This window comes from Anguilla anguilla, chromosome 10, assembly GCF_013347855.1.
Source record: "Anguilla anguilla isolate fAngAng1 chromosome 10, fAngAng1.pri, whole genome shotgun sequence".
Lineage (NCBI taxonomy): Eukaryota > Metazoa > Chordata > Actinopteri > Anguilliformes > Anguillidae > Anguilla > Anguilla anguilla.
This window is the reverse complement of record NC_049210.1, coordinates 31,522,160-31,538,810: the sequence shown is the minus strand read 5'-3', so window position 1 is coordinate 31,538,810 and position 16,651 is coordinate 31,522,160. Positions and strand designations below refer to the sequence as shown.

Genomic DNA, 16,651 nt, shown 5'->3' with positions numbered 1-16,651 from the left:
CTGCTATTGGGTGTCCCACACTAAGAATTAGTTTCCATTTCTCTCTCTTTCTTTACCAGGTGCTGTGGTGGTAGGCTTATTGGGGAGCACAGGGCACACTGCCCTGGGGCGGGCCCCGCCCCCACACCAGCTGGCCCAATCAGACAAGGGTGAGTAGGAATAGTCCATGGGTCTGCACACTAAGGCTACCCCCACAGATGCCTTTGGCACCATCAATTTCCAGGATGACTCTTGTTCTTGCCATGCCAAGGTCAGCACTGTACGCCTGAATCCTGGGTTGGGATGCAGGTGCAAGTAATTTACAATCACATGATAAATGATTCCCTGTGAAAATATAGGCCACCAAAAGTAAGGAGTCTGTTCAAGCGAATAAACAGTGAGATTAAATGAAACTCCTTAACACGTCCCCAGCTCCTCAACACAGTAACACTGAGGTGTGTGAAGCAGTGTCTGACAATCTTCTAAAAATACACTTGTATCCAAGGGCATAATTTATGGGGGACAACAAAAGCAAATGTTCAGACTGAATTTTCTGACGGCAGTTATGGCTGAAATAAAAATCCTGCCAAATAACCCCACAATTAAGTGTTTTGCAATCAACAGTTTCATACTGGGCTTTATTTAAAAACAATTGTTCTTATCACAGGTCTTTTGCAGCTATTTCTTGCTTATTGAATAATCTGTTCATTTTTATCATAAAAGCATAAAAAATACATAGCTGCTGGTACAAAAATAAATAAATACAGTATAAATCCTGATATGACCTTGTTGAATTCATTAATCTCCAGATTATGCCGTATTACAAATAATATGAATTATTAACAATTACAACTAGAAGCATCGTAGCTGCATTTAATCAGGTGTTATTAAATTTAAAATCATCAATTTAGTCAGAGTCTAATCCATTTGAAAGCTTGCTTCTGTCTTTTACGCTTCGCATCCTTGTCTCTTCAGTCTTTATCATAGAAGACATTTCTATTTAAGAAAACAGAAAAGAAATGTTTCAGCTTCCATCATATTCACTCCGGCACCAATGAACATGAACGGTTCCCGGTGTCCCTTACAGAAATGGAACATACTGTAAACAAGTGGACTTTCTGGAAATACAGCAAATACGTTTCACAGCAATGCATTTTCCAGAGTGGGACCATATGTACTCCGCTGGAGTTGAATTAACACTGGACATTTAATATGTTGTCATTATTCATTCAACCAAAACTACGCCAACATTCAGAATCCATGTGTGAAAAGTATCTGCATCCTTACTGCTCCTCTCTCAATTAAGATGGTAATTAGAATCATGTACTAATCAGGTACACATATTTTTGACCATCAGGAAGTGATACTATGTGTATTTAAAAGCAGAAACTCTGAAAGCTTAGTCTGGAGCGTTCATGCTTGTGTTAATGCAGCAATCAAAGTACAAAATATATTTATGAGATCATCAGTGAAGGGTTCAAACATTTCCTGTTTGAAATTAAATTATATTATGGAGGTGTGCTTTTCTGTGCCGTTTTATCAGTAGTTTTTATGAAAAATTATTTTCTCATATTTTTAGATATATAAGCACTTTTCGTTTATTACTTCTATGTCACAGATACCTTGTAATTAACCAAATTTTGTGACATCGGGATTCAGAAAGTCAACAAGGAAGTCATTGGAATATCCACTCTGTTAACTCATATGTTAACATGAAAGTAATCATGCTTATTTATCCTGCCATCTCTCTTCCTGTTGTGTGGACTGAGCGTAATAATATTTTCTTGTATCTGCCATTAGTGGTAATCTTGCAAATGTAAAATATAGATCATATTCTAGACTAGTGGACAAGCTTATCTGGACTCTTCAACGCATTAGAAGTAGCAATGATTTCTAGATTCCTTTATGGCCCATTTGAATGCTAGTGCTAGCCCTCTGTCCCCTAGCATAGCCCCAGTGGCATCCTCACAGCAGGACAAGTTTGTTCATGGTAAGAAGGAAGAACAGAGGAAAGAAAAACAGGTCCAGAGTACCCAGTCAACAGTCTCCTCTCAGACTATTAAAAAAGTTAAAAAAGCAACTGTGCAACTAGATGTTACAAAAATATTACAGTTATTGACAAACAGAGCCTGAAATGGTTTTTCAGCAGGTTTCCACTACCTCATTAAGTTAGGGGGAAGAATAAAAATGTATACATGTATGAATAAAGAGAATAAAGAATGAATGAATAAAGATATGTGACTTATCTAGGAGAAAGGGGATACTGTCCCAGGCTGTAGTGCGTGTATTGAAGAAAGATCTTTGTTCATACTTCGTATTTCTAAATTGTGGCTAGGGGTTGAGTTTGTTGGAGGTGGACCTTGCAGCCTGGATGAAGAATATATAGGCAGTTGGCTTATTATTTTGTATTTAGACATAGAGCTTATGGCAAGAGATGTGGTGTAATTTTAGAAGTTAAGGGCATTAGCTATTGATAGAGCAGAGCTATGGTGGGAACAAGGGGGGGGGCAGCATGAAGTGGATCTTATAGGCTTCTGTGATAAATCCTGTCTATGGGGTCTGTGATTTTCTTGGATTGTAAAGGACATTCATTTAATTCTTCTGTGAAGTGAGTTGTGGTAATGCACAAATTGATGAGGAAAACTGATTTTGTTTGTTTAACACACAGGTAAGCTTTTACAAAGCAAATAGCCTACCAAACAGACCAATCTGGTGTGTGCTTATTATAAATGCCTGCAAACACATGGTTGTTCCTTTCAATCACTTGGAGCATCCAGAAGAAGATGCTGTGTCAATACAGCAAGCAAAATAGGTGAACAGCTAATTTCTTTAACAAATATTAAACACCGGTAAAAATACCTAATATTTGTGCCTTCAATTTGCGATTTGTGTTTTTTCATGCAAGTGATATGCTTTTGCACTTATTAGCAACCTACTTAGTTTCATGTTGTGTATGTAACCCTCCTGGGGAAACTACAGATCTTGCTGTCTACTATTCAAAGACATTTGTCTATACTTCTATACTATACTAATCATATGTAATTTCTTGTGGTAATTCACTCAGATGTTGCCAGCTGACTCCATTGTCTATTCTTTTTCTGTTGTACATAGCAACAGTTGCTAATGAGGGTGGGACTTCTGGAAGTTTTGCAAATGGTCAATTGGTGCCCAATGCACTTGGCAACATTTTGTTGCTAGATTTAGCAACTTTTCAAACCCCTTTAGAGACTTTATTTCAAAAAAGAACCTAACAACAAATCTTGCAACTTTTTCAGCAGACATCCGCTTCCTTGGAAACCGTTGCCAACGCTGCTCAATGGATCTGCAGTCTTACATGTGCTTGCTATTGCTATACAGTTCATATAACTGTGGCTGGTTAGTGAATGCAGAGAGAAGCTACAGTCAACCATCCACCAGTGAGATACACGTTTTCATATGAACATGAGTATGTGATGACATCAGACATATGTGAATTAGCATATGTTATCATTTAGCCTCTTCTAGCTACTTTCTGTGCATGCGTTAGCTAATTTCCATGGGGAAAAAGTTGGTTACACTGGCCCTGTGTGAAGTCAGTCAAGATTGAAATGGCCTGGTTTGTCAGTACTGACAAAGGCCTCACTCCTGAGCATTAAAACCCTTTTCTAAAACCATTTCAGCCCCTTACAGGGTAATTTCACTCTCAGTTTCAGGCTGAATCTGCCTACTACACTATTTTAAAAAATGCTTCCAGGGGTGGGTGGAGTATGTGTGTCCATAAGGCATTCGCTCTGCAAATTAATTTTTGCAGCGTAACTGTGCCTGGCTCATGAAACTAGGACCAAACTGTCAAACTAGGTGTAGCAGATAAAATATGAATCAAGATTCAGCAATTGCATGGCCCATATTTCACCTCAAATGTTTTCATGAGCATATTTTAGTGGACTGTTTACAAGAAAGTTTGTGAACAGGCTGCCATGTTTCTAAGGCTTGACACTGCTGTCCCAAAACCAACCTGGCCAATCAGGTGCCAGCAGTGTTTCGTTGTATTGAAAAAGTAAATCGACAAATTGGTAAGCAGCAACAATTTTCCCACTCAATGTGTTGATTGACATCTACATGGACATACTGGTACCTCTAAAGAGGAACCCTGACATCAGGATTGAGGTGGGGCCAGAGTGAAATGCAGAAAGCATTTGTAATACATTAAAGAGCAGCACCAATACATTTTCTACAATTTTTTCTGACAAAGGGTATTATTTCAGAAATGTTGAAATAATATTTAAATATTTTCACAACCCCTAACAGTGTGGGTTTGGCAGTATTAAAGGGTAATTGCACCCTAGACCACTTATGTTTTAGCATACAAACATGTTTACAGCTTTTAAAAAGTGATATAGGGTGTAATTACCCTTTAATACAATCAAACCCACACTGTCAGGGGTTGTGAAAATATTTAAATAAAAAAACCGTCAGAGCAAGGATTGGAAACATTGCAAAAACCCTTAACTGGTTATAGCCGTGAATGTGTACAGGAGGGCAACCCAATCCTGTTCCTGGAGATCTACTGTCCTGTAGCTTTTCAGGAGCTACAGGAACAGGACTGGGCAGCCCTGCTGTACAGGATATGTTGGTGATGGATGGTAGGATACATGCAAGATTGTCGTAAGTCTTATTTCATGGTCAAGAAGAACTTGCCTCAACACCGTTTTCGTCTTTGTGACTTGATGCTTTCCATCTCCATAAACACTTGGAAAGCAGCAAATGCAGTGATGTTGTTTATTCTAGTTTTTTCAACTGTACACATCGCTATGGTTACCAAGGATAGCAAAAAGTCAAATCTGCTGTCAAGGAAACATGTGGCAGGAAACACATTCTAGGTTTCAAAAACCACAGAATGCATTCAAGTAATGTGTACAAACAGGTCAAGGTTGTGAAAAACTCAACTAAAATGTTTCCGAAACCAAAAGCAAACTGACCAGTGTGTATAAGGCCTAAAAGAGACATGAAGGTGTATTAAATACATATACGTTTTTTCCCTGCATCCTCACCATACTGATACGACATAACAGCTGCTAAAGGGGGTTCTACAAGCTTCTGCATCATGAGTGCACTTTTTCACTGGTTTCTGCATGTTGGCTCATTTTTGGTTTAATATGTAAAGACAAAGTAAAAATCTGTTATGAGGGACAAATTAAAATGTGATACTTATCATGAAATTATATGTACCAATTGTCAGAACTCAATGAAGGTAAGTTATGTCCTACTATTGAAAACCATATAATTATAAAAAGTCTATTGAAAAATATTTTTCCATACTTTTCACAGAATGGATGACACCACTCACCATCCAATCCCTAAAATATGCAGTCGTATGAAAAAGCTTGAATGCTTAAACATGACATAGTTCTGCTAATATTAATGCACAATTACTATTTATTTGTTGAATTTAGCAGTTTAAAAAAATAAACCTGTAAATGTAGCAAGTGCATATTTAGAGATACAGAAACATGCAACCTGCCCATACCCAGTAGGTACTGCAAAAATACAGTGGATTGATAACACTCTTGATTTAAATCTGAGCATTATGTTTTGTATGTCACTATGAATAAGAAATGGTCATTTGCAGCATACAAGGTTGAGTATGCCGATACCTGACACTTAAACCAGTTCAACTGTGTATTGGTGAATGAGTCATGTATTGATGATGTATATTACACTGACCTTAGTTAACCTGAACTGAAGATGACAATACAACATGAGCACCAGGAAAACTTAAGAAGAGTTGACAAATTACTGGGCTACACCTTGTGCCTTGTTTTGCAAGTCGTCCACTAGGCTCTGCATGCTGTCCAGTTTGCCCTGTAGCTTCTTGCACGCCTTTCCTGTAACGTTGGTTAGTTCCTTTCAGTCTCACAACAAGCAACACACTGAACCAGAAGACTTGCGACACATCAAATACTGTCAACACAAACAATATTCACGAGGACAGTGGTAAATTAATTTATAGGATTGTATTCAGCTCTTGTTTTTCCTGATTACTCATGCAGGACATTCACAATCATAAGACAAATGTCCCTGCAATTTAGTGTCCCAGTTATCTTCAGATTCTGTAGTCCCCACAGGTTCAAATATCTACATCAATGGAATTTACAAACTACAGCAGACCCAAACCAGAACCAAATATTTCTCACCCAATCTAAGGGTAATAAATAAGAAAAAATGCACATGACATTTTAGAACATTTAACTACACCAATGACCTATATAATTTAAGTTCCTCAGCTAAACAACTAGTAAATACGCTCGATGGCTGAATCCTATTCTCTGGACTTGTGGACTTGTGAACCCAAAGGTACGTTCCCATCAAATCCATGAGGGCTTAGGTCTGTCCCATTGTCAATACAGCTTTTTTGTGAGTGCTCATGTGTGGACTTTTTGTACCCTCTATCAAACCTCTTGTTAAACATGCTTTGTTGCAGACTTAAACCATTGGGAATAACCAAAAATTCAGTATGGGCCAATGACATAGTAAGTACGTCAATGTCGTAGGTATTTTTGTAGGTAAGCGAGGGTGATGATTTGCATATAAACTACAAAAACATGCTCTTTCTTTCCGTGATGGACCAAATTGATTAAATGCACCAGCCCATCAGCATTTGTCCACTGTGGACTCATCTGTCCCCCGGAAATACACCCTTAATGTCTGTGAGTCCGTAACCTGCAAGTCGAGAGGGCTCTGTTTTTGGGATTGGACCACTGTACACAGGCTGAGCCCTATTGCTCATGCAGGTTGAGATCAACTCAGGACTGCTTTGAAAAATGTACCTTTAGTACCTCAGGTGACTAGACCTTCTGAGGCTCATTGATTGATTGCAGATCCTAGCACCTGTCAGCATTATCTGCCATCAAATGTACTGAGCTGTTAACTTATATGACAAGCACATTGGCAGAGGGAAGACCACTGTATCATGAATATTTTGTTTACACTATCCAGATTGGTTGCAACGTACAATTAGCTTAATTGGCTGCAGTAGAAGAAAGAAATATTTTATCAAATATTACAGCCTCTTAGAGCAACTGCAATTTAGTATAATTACTCCAAATAATTGCCTGACAGAAAGCCAATGGTTTTATGACTATTCATTAAAAAACTTTCAGCAGTGTAGCAGTGTGTTCGCTAGTAAAATTATGATAGTTCCCACGGACCGGCATGGAAACAAATGTGACACTTTTGGACCTGAAATCCCATTCAGGCATTGACCAAATCTTGGTGTTTATGCACATGATGACTTCCAACTTCCAACTCCAACAACTTATCCTGTTTTTGCGCCTAATCCTAACCCCAACCATTTTTCAAAAAATAAAAAATGAGCAACTGCTCCTGGGTCAGGGTGGAATCTATACTGGAACTTGCATCAGGGACAGGGGACTTACTGGTATTGAGGTCTGGGTATGGGCCCCCATTCTCCAGCTGTGGTTTTGTTGGGGAGGAGGGGTGGGGGGTGGATGTGAGCAAGGAGTGTACAGGGGACCTGCAGCCTACTGCTGGACCTCGGGGTGAAGAGGTGTAGTGAGGCGGGCCAGGGAAGGACAGCTCATAGCCTGTGGATACAAAAAAACAGCACTTATAAATCACAGCTGGCACCAGGAATAATGAGTAAGAGATGCACCAGAGCTCTCCGAAATGGCCATTAATATTTATTTGATATAGAACAAAGGATATGTCATGTAGCTATAACCAAGGGCAGTATGGTAAGGTACAAAATGAGGGTACAGTAAAAAATATTTAGACATTGCTGTCGGGTATTACTTTCCAAGTCTGGTTCAGTACGCAAGTGTTTTTCCCCTATGCTTTTTCCTAAAACACAACTCATAACAACAAAGCATTTATCATCACCAATACTAAACCAAGCTAGTTCACTAAACACTAAAGCACAAACTAACTACAACGGATATCTTCTTAATCAAAGTTATCTGTTTCAGGTTTATGTTAGCTATAAATAATGGAACTGTTCTCAGGTTGTCTACAGCATAGAATACAGCAAGCCATAGTTTGATTCATTTTAATGCACACACCTATTTCAATCTGTTTTGTTTTTTTGCACATAGATATATCACTTATTTAAAATAAAACTTTTTTTGCCTAATCTCCTTTTCCTTTGTAAGGCAATAAACATACATCAGATATGAGAACAAACATATACAATGCAATCTTGCTTTATGGATCTATTATCCTCTGTAGTGTGTGCTTTAAATCTATTCATTTTGGCTTGGTCCCAAAAATGAATGGGAGTGAATTGGGAGCCTGACAACTGGGAAGAACAGCAATGCTGACAACAGTCAACAGGAGCACCTGATGTTGCTAGTATTCATGCTTTGGGCTGAAATCCCTTAGTCAGTCAGTTGATTGTTTAGTCTGAATGTTCTTGTCTGACTAAGATTCTTTTAGTCAAGGAATGCATTTTTTAAAATTGCACCAAACATGGGCATAGGCCGTAAAGGCTTTTACTTAGACATTTTGTATGAGTGCAAATAGAAGCTGAGAAGACAAAGACAAAAACAAGACCAGAAAGTAATTTATGGAAAACAAACAAACATCAAAACATGCAAAGAATAGGGAACAAGGGGGGTGAGGCAGACAATACATAAATATGTATTCTGTGGATGTTTGGTGTGAAGATAAGCAGGAGATTATGAGTGATGATATGGATGTGTTGTATATACATATATATATATATATATATATATATATATGCATGCTGTATGGATGGGGAATTGTATGTAGGTGTGTGCCTGTTTTGTGAGTCTGTATGTGTATGTGTGTGTCATGTACTGTATGTTGGTTCTGTATGTGTGTATGTGCATGTAGGAGCAAGGTGTATGTGTATATATGGTCTCTTAATTATTTAAGTATATTGATCAAGAGCATAAAAAAACGAAATAAATAAAAGGACCACTCGACGTCTTGATTGACATATACATGACACAGTAGTACCTCTAAAAAGATACTCTGGCATCACGATTGGGACAGGGCCAGAGTGGAAAGCAGAAAGCATTTTTCAAACATTAAAGCACCAAGACATTTTCTACCAGTTTTTTCTGCCAAATAAGATTAGTTCAGAAATGTTTAAACAATGGACTAAAGTGTTTCATTATAAAGTAGGAATACAAACACATTTACTGCAACAAAAAAAAAGTTATCTAGGGTGTAATTACCCTTTAAAAGTAAATCAAAGCGATAAAGTCTATGTAAATACACCTCAATGAATCACTGGCACTGAAACACACTGAAACTGTGGCCCTTCAAGACTGGATTTGGACACCCGTGTACAGCAGGATCACAGTGCAGAAACTGACCGTCACTGGAGAAGGTGCCATTGCTGTTCCCCTCCTCAAGATCAGCAGTGTGTAGGGTGAGAGGATCCCTGCAGACAGTATGCAAACACATGCACTCACATAAATAAGCAGGAAAGGAGCATACACTTGAGAGGGAAATGCAGGCTGGATACGCTCAATTTCTAACATCTGTTTTCCAGCTAAATTATTGGAATGATTGGTCGGATCTCAACAACGTTTTTTCTGGCAAGTGACTCGGTTTTGTACTCCTGTCAGTCTGGGTTCAGGCCTGGGCTCATGACCATTACTGCTGCATCTCTAGTAGTTAATGGTATTGTTTGCTCTATGGAAAATAAAATACACTGTATGGCTTTGTTTATTGATCTGTTGAACGCATTTAATACAGTTGACCACAGCTGTTTGTTGCAAAGACTGTCCACAATGTGATTTGATCATAATGCCTGTAACTGGTTTAGGAAATACCGAACAGATTGGTCTCAATGTATTGCTGCAGATGGTATCACATATTGGTTTCTGGACAAAAAAGGCCCATCAAGGCCCATTATTTTTCACTCAATATACAAGTGACATTGGCTTATTAATTAGAAACTAATTCATCTGTATGCAGGTGATACCATTTTGCATTCTTGTGCACAATCTGTCAATCAAGCCGCATGATCTGCAGACAGCTTTCAATGTCATTCAGAATCTTTTTAGATCAAAAATGGGTCTTAAACACAAACAAAACTAAGCATGTTTTTCTCTAGGATGCATAGCATCCATTTTACTGAGGTTTCTATTCACACTCTGGATGGAACTCAGATTGAGCTAGTTCCTTCTTATAAATATTTATGTGTATGGATGGACAACAATTTGGCTTTCAATACTCATATTGAGGAACTTACAAAGAAAGTGAAGAGTAAAGGCTTGGCTTTTTATAAAGAATCGGGTCATGTTTCTCTTTTGACAATTGGAAGGAAATTATTCAGTCAACATTTTTATCTGTCCTGGACTATGGAGACACTGTCTATATTAATGCAGCTGCCTACTTACTAAAATCCTTATCTGTTTATCATAATGCCCTATGGTTCAGTTTGCAAAATTTACAATTAATTCATTGACTGCATAATGACGTGAAATTTAGGAATTTATGAGTATACCATTTTAAGTTTTATCCATTTGAAGTCTTAAATCGTCATAACATTGGTTGAATCAATTTTGTCAGTACTGCATAAAAAAATGTTTTTAAAAACATATAAGGCTGAATAATAATAAAAATAACAATAATAAAAATAACAATAATAATAGGGTTCCAGCCCACTTTTGGGCCTTGCAGCCTAAAAAACCATTGGTGTGTGATTCCATAGGTTTGGCATACTTATTCCACCTTTCGTGCCAGAAAAGCCTTGGTAGATAAAACGAGATAAAAATGCACACATCTCAACACAGGATTCACTGTACTTCAAATTCAATTGGACACATCTTTTCAGTGGAGTCTGATGAAGGGCCTGTGTGCCTGAAATATCACTCACTTTGGTGCATTAAATTATTTAATGGGAGCCTAGAAGTGTTTAGACTGCTGCTTGACACACCTTTTCAGATATTCAACCCCAAGCGCCCATCTATCATAAGCCCATCATAAGCCAGGATGCGTATTTGGAGAATATCTCAAGCCATACAGTCATGCTCATGGTGCAAACGCAGTCGTGCATACTGAAACAAACACCCTTTCATTAACATTAACACAAATGCATGCACACTCTCGAGAATAGGTCCCAGACATACACATATAATACACACAGAACAATCACACAAAAAATAATTAGCTGCTTTTCAAAAAAAAAAGATCCTACATTAAACATTACCTTGGAAGGATACAAACTTTCTATGAACACATGTTCTTACCTGCTGCTGGTTGTTTTTCTGTTTGCAGAAGTACTGACAATGTTGTCCTTTACCAGCTCATTTCTAGAAGACAACGAAAACCCGAATCAATATATATATTCAATCTGACCACTCACACAGATCCACATATAGAAACAACCCCAAAGCATAATAGATCCACCTCCATGCTAATAGCTGGCAAGTTGTTCTTTTCTTCAAATGTATCTTTGGTGAAATAGTTTATTTTTTGCTTCTTCAGTTCAGAGCACTTTGTTCCAAAAAGCCTGTGTGTAGCATGTGGTAACTTTTGTGATGTTATCGCAGGAAAGGTTTCCTTCTGAAAACTCTTTCATGCAGATTATTTTTGCGCAAGCAATGCTGGTCAATAGACATTCTGTGGGTTCTCTGCCATTGACGGGAGGGTTTTGCATTGCATACACAACCATTCTACGAGTAGTTCTATCAGAGATTTTTCTTGGTCTTATTGAATTCAGCAGTTCCCCTTAACTTCCATTTCGTAATCATGTTTTTAACAGTAGAAATTCCAATTTTGAAACATTTAGATACCTTCTTTTAGCCTGCCCCTGCTTGTCCACTATCTTTATTTTCAAGACTCCAACAATATGAATTTTCAGACCCATGAAAATTTACATAGGAAGCCCCCCCCCCCACCTCAAACCCCTCCTCCCAATATATTTTGTAACAAATTAAAAATAGTTACACAAACCAGGGACAAAGTATGCCAGTTGATCCCCCTATCTGTGGCCCTGCAGGGCAATAGCTAAATGGCAAGCAGTAATTAAATGCCTTGAGCCTTATGGCACAGGGACGAGTAGCATAAACCCGTATGTGGGTAAGTTATGGTCTACACAGAATGTGGGTCAGATGTGGTCTACGGGCTCTTCCTGTGTGACACCTGTTCATGGGGCTGGATCGGTCATCCTCATCGATCACACTGCGCAACTCCTTGACCAAGGTCTTCAGCTCAAGTGTAGGGTTATCCGGCTGGTTCTGCAGAGAGAGAGAAATGAGGATGGATTACATGCAAGGATAAACTTTAGTTACAAAAGACATACTGAGAAACTAACACCGATTACACTTGTGGTTAGACGGCACAGCAGTTCTCTTTCCATTGAGGCTTCTAAAATAAGATACAGGATACAGAACAGCTGGTAAACAAAAACAGTCTACGTTACTTGCATGAGCTTCCTTGGTTGAGTGATGCAGACAGAGCTGCAAAAACAGGTTTAATGTTTTTTTCACTGAAACTGAGCTCTGGACGGACCTTGCACAGTTGCCCCGTTATCTTCTGGAAATGGAGCAGTTGGGTGGGGACGGGTGAGTTGCACTTTGGAGACAGCTGCAGATTTCCATTGACTCTCAAATTCTGTCCTTGTTGTTCCTTCAGAAGAAAAACAGTTATTAAGAGTGAAAATAACGGACAGCATCACAGCATTATAAAGATGGGAGTCCAGAACACTTGGAATGGTTGGCTGAAGACCAGTGTGCACTGCAATTCCAAGAACCTACCCTAGTCAAACGCGCTGTCCCAGTGCAGGCCAACCTGGTGGCCTATATTTCAACTGGAATCTCACCTTTTGTGCAAATCTGCTTACCTGGAACACCTCTGGGGTTTAATTTTTGTATTACTGTCAACCCATCAATATTTCCATCCATTATCTATATCTGCTTATCCTGGGCAGGGTCGCAGGGGTGCTGGAGGCTATTCCAGCGTACATTGGGTGAGAGGCAGGAATACACCCTGAACAGTTGCCAATCTACTGCAGGGCACGCACACCATTCACTCACCATTCACACCTATGGGCAATTTAGAGTCTCCAATTAGCCTACCTGCATGTCTTTGGACTGTGGAGGAACCAGGAGGAAACCCACACGGACACGAGGAGGACATGAAAACTCCACACAGAAAGGCCAAGGCCAGATTCAAACCCAGGATGATTCTTGCTGTGAGACGACAGTGCTACCCACTGCACCACCATGCCGCCCACCATCACTATTTCTTTTGTCCAATTTACCAGCTTGATGAAAATCTAATACCTACAGTATAACCTTAATTAAATTGTACCTGTTGTGTGAATCCATAAGGAAAAAGATTTTTGCAAAAGACTGATTGCACATTGATCTTGCATACAGCAAGCAGGCACTGTTAAAGACACCTGAATGTAGCCATAGTATTTTAAAGGTCCAGGAAACTGGATTCAAATTATGGTTATATTCCCCAGAAGTGACAATTCAAGTTTTTAACCCAGTTATAATGATTGAATCACTGCATTTATATAGCACTTTTCTGAACACTTAGTGGCATTAAATTGTAAACACTATTAGATTATTGTGACCTGTTCAGCAGACAAGGACAGGGTGGGCGTGTATCCAGCGCACATTAACATTCATATCTGTGAGACACGTCAAATGTACACCACTACTCATCGCTAGCTAGGTTAGAACTGGTTAGAGCAGTAACCTTAAACTACCAGACAAAACAAAAAAAGTGATATAAACTAGTCTTTACTATCGTATGTTAAACCTGAAGATCATTCAATGTTTAATGATGCTGTAACACTGAGCTACTGTATACTAACATTAAACTTTATAGCGGTCAAACTCCAGACATTACACCCGAATAAAGAAAGTCTTAGATTCTACATGTCTAAGCTTGAAAGATATTTAATTGTCACTGGCTAATGGTAGGCCTACTTATCCATCCACCACGTTCTGCAACAAGTTGCAGGCAAAAGTGGGCACTGCAAATACTAACTGTATGGGTTACTGTACTATTGCAGTGCCCGTGGGCTCCAGAAATAAAACGTATTTCTGGTTGGTCTCTTAATTTTTGTGAAAAGAAAAAAGCAAATTGTTTTCCCCGCATCCAAAGAAGGGACAATGCTTAGGCATTTTCAACTTAGCTTGCCTTACCCGCACAAAAGTGGCAAGAGCTTAATTTACATATTACATAACGGAAGCATTTTGGGCTCAAGGATTTTATTACGTAGTAACCTAGTTACAGTAACCATGCCCACAGAAAACCTGCCATTTAACCAAGGGGAAAGCAAGCCAATTTTGGCACAGGCTTTTAAATGTTTTTTTTTTTTTGCGATAAACATTTTATAATATTTCTTGGCTGTTTGAGAATGCAAAAATGTATGAAAACAACACGAGTAAAGAATTCACAAATTTCAGTTTCCTGGACCTTTAAAGGATAAGCAAGCAAGACTACCTCCATGCAGTGTGTTTGGGCTCCGAACAAACATTGTCCTGTCTACCATTGACCAATATATATTATCAGGAAAAACACACAGCAACCCTTGGCTAAGAGCCAGTAAAATGCAGCTGAAGAGATGGCTACCAACCTTTAAATCCAGGGCATGCTGGAGCTTAAGACACATAAACTGCTGTTCCTGCTGCTGAATAAAGTCTTGGCATTCAGAAAATCTCTCACTCATCTGAAGAGACACCACAGAGAGAGTGTGACACAAAGGAAGACCCTCTAGAAGAAATTGTATCTCAAAATCAAAACATTTTGGTAACTTGTTACAGGCAGTGGTAGCAGTCAACTGCATTACGTAATATGCACATATTCTGCACTCTGTCACTTTAGTGTCTCAATAATCATGATTTATTAACTGGCACTCAGTAAACAGTAATTCAGTCGAATGCATTTTTCCATACAACAGATAAGCATTTGATAGTGGTTCTATTGAGACCAGTCATAAATTGAATACTGTAGTACATTTGATAAATTTATTTTTTAATACCCACTTGCCCCATTTTTTGCACATAAACAACAATGTGACTGAAGGCAAAACAGAAAAATGTGGAATACAGGAGGAAAAGGTGAGCTACAAGGATTCTGGTAACATCTGACATAATGATGAGGAGGTAAGTGGCCATTTACACCCATGGGGAAAACTGGTGTACTTGGAAAAGGTATTTGCAGATGGAATTTTCTGAAAACTTTCCTCCTGAACATTTGTTTAATGACACTAATTAAAACAGTACAAATTTCATTTTGTACTTCGTACTATTGTTTTCTACTGCAATTACCTTTATATTACAGTGAAAAAGTATTTACCTCCTTCCTGATTTCCTCTATTATTGCATATTTGTCACACTGAATGGTTTCAGATCTTTAGACAAAATGTGATATTGGACAAAGGTAACCAGATTAAGCACAAAACACATTTTCTATATTATTATTTAGTTTATTTAATGAAAAGACATCAAAGACCCATATCACTTCCTTAAACTTAACTTGCTGCAACAGCTGTAGCAGTAATAACTGCAAACAAATGCTTCCTATAATTTGATATCAGTCTTTCACATCGCTGTGGAGGAATTCTAGCCCACTGTTCTTTGCAGAACTGCTTTAATTCAGACTAATTGGTAGGTTTTTGAGCATGCACTGCTCATATCAGGTCCTCCCACATCATCTCTATCAGGTTCAAGACAGGACCAGAGTTGTTTTCATCAATTAAAATTATGACTAAATGTTTTGTCAACACACAGTTTTTTGATGATGATGACAAAGACCATAATGAGACAAGAATGCTGAGACGATGATGACGAATAATTAGTTTTGGATTGCTGTGAGGGGCAGTGGGTAGCACAAGACTACCTCACAGCAAGAAGGTTCTGTGTTCGAATCTGGCCTGGACCTTTCTGTGTGGAGCTTGCATGTTCTCCCCGTGTCTGCGTGGGTTTCCTCCGGGTACTCCAGTTTCCTCCCACACTCCAAAGAAATGCAAGTAGGCCGACTGAAGACTCTAAATTGCCCATAGGTATGAGTGTGTGAGCGAATGGTGTGTGTGCCCCGTGATAGATCAGCGGCCTGTCAAGGGTGTATGCCTGCCTCTCACACAATGCACGAGTCTCCAGCATCCCCCACGACCCTGCTCAGGAGAAGCGGGTATAAATAATGGATGAATGACAAAATGAAAACAAATCCAGACAATTTTGTTGCAGTTGCTTTTGAAATTCCAATTTAAAAATGAAGTAAAAGAAAAACGTATTCATGTTTTATATTAATCTTTAATGTCTTTATTGTCTTCAAAAAAATAAAGCTGCTTTGTGACAGTGACATTCACACTGAAGCTGGACATTGTTGCATGCACGTGAAGTAAGGGACATGCACTGTCATAACTGATGTGTTGTCACAGTATGTCTCAAAGTATTTTACAGACATGGCATTTCATGGAGGCAGGGTATTAAATGTGGCAAAAAAATTAAGTAAGGACTAAAATGTGACCAAAATACTTGGTTCTATTCGTCGGCTGAAATAAGAAGGATTTTAGTAATTTTTGTCTTGACGAAAATAAATGGAGAAGGCGTGGCTAAAATATGACAAAAACTACAAGTGCATTTTAGTCAAAAGACTAAGACCATGGCTAAATAAAAAACTTGTGGCAAAAACAACACTGGTCAGGACTGGCCAGGCCACTCCAAAACTTCAATTT

General features: G+C 38.7%; 1 protein-coding gene across 4 annotated transcripts in view; it reads right to left on the bottom strand.

The window, feature by feature from the left end:
- Nucleotides 1-586: 586 nt before the first annotated feature.
- The window catches only part of LOC118206603 (coiled-coil domain-containing protein 158-like), a 49,144-nt gene continuing 33,079 nt past the window's right edge, over nucleotides 587-16,651 (bottom strand). For 2 of the 4 annotated variants that reach the window (XM_035379472.1, XM_035379473.1), the window contains exons 16-23: nucleotides 14,549-14,641; nucleotides 12,466-12,582; nucleotides 12,097-12,191; nucleotides 11,202-11,264; nucleotides 9,318-9,385; nucleotides 7,395-7,562; nucleotides 5,766-5,843; nucleotides 587-975 (exon numbers count right to left, since the gene is read on the bottom strand). In XM_035379472.1, the coding sequence (XP_035235363.1) occupies nucleotides 887-975; nucleotides 5,766-5,843; nucleotides 7,395-7,562; nucleotides 9,318-9,385; nucleotides 11,202-11,264; nucleotides 12,097-12,191; nucleotides 12,466-12,582; nucleotides 14,549-14,641 (771 nt within the window). In that variant the 3' untranslated portion in view covers nucleotides 587-886. Of the gene's footprint in view, nucleotides 976-5,682; nucleotides 5,844-7,394; nucleotides 7,563-9,317; nucleotides 9,386-11,201; nucleotides 11,265-12,096; nucleotides 12,192-12,465; nucleotides 12,583-14,548; nucleotides 14,642-16,651 lie in introns of all 4 variants that reach the window. The other 2 variants (XR_004761210.1, XM_035379474.1) reach the window with 2 other exon arrangements.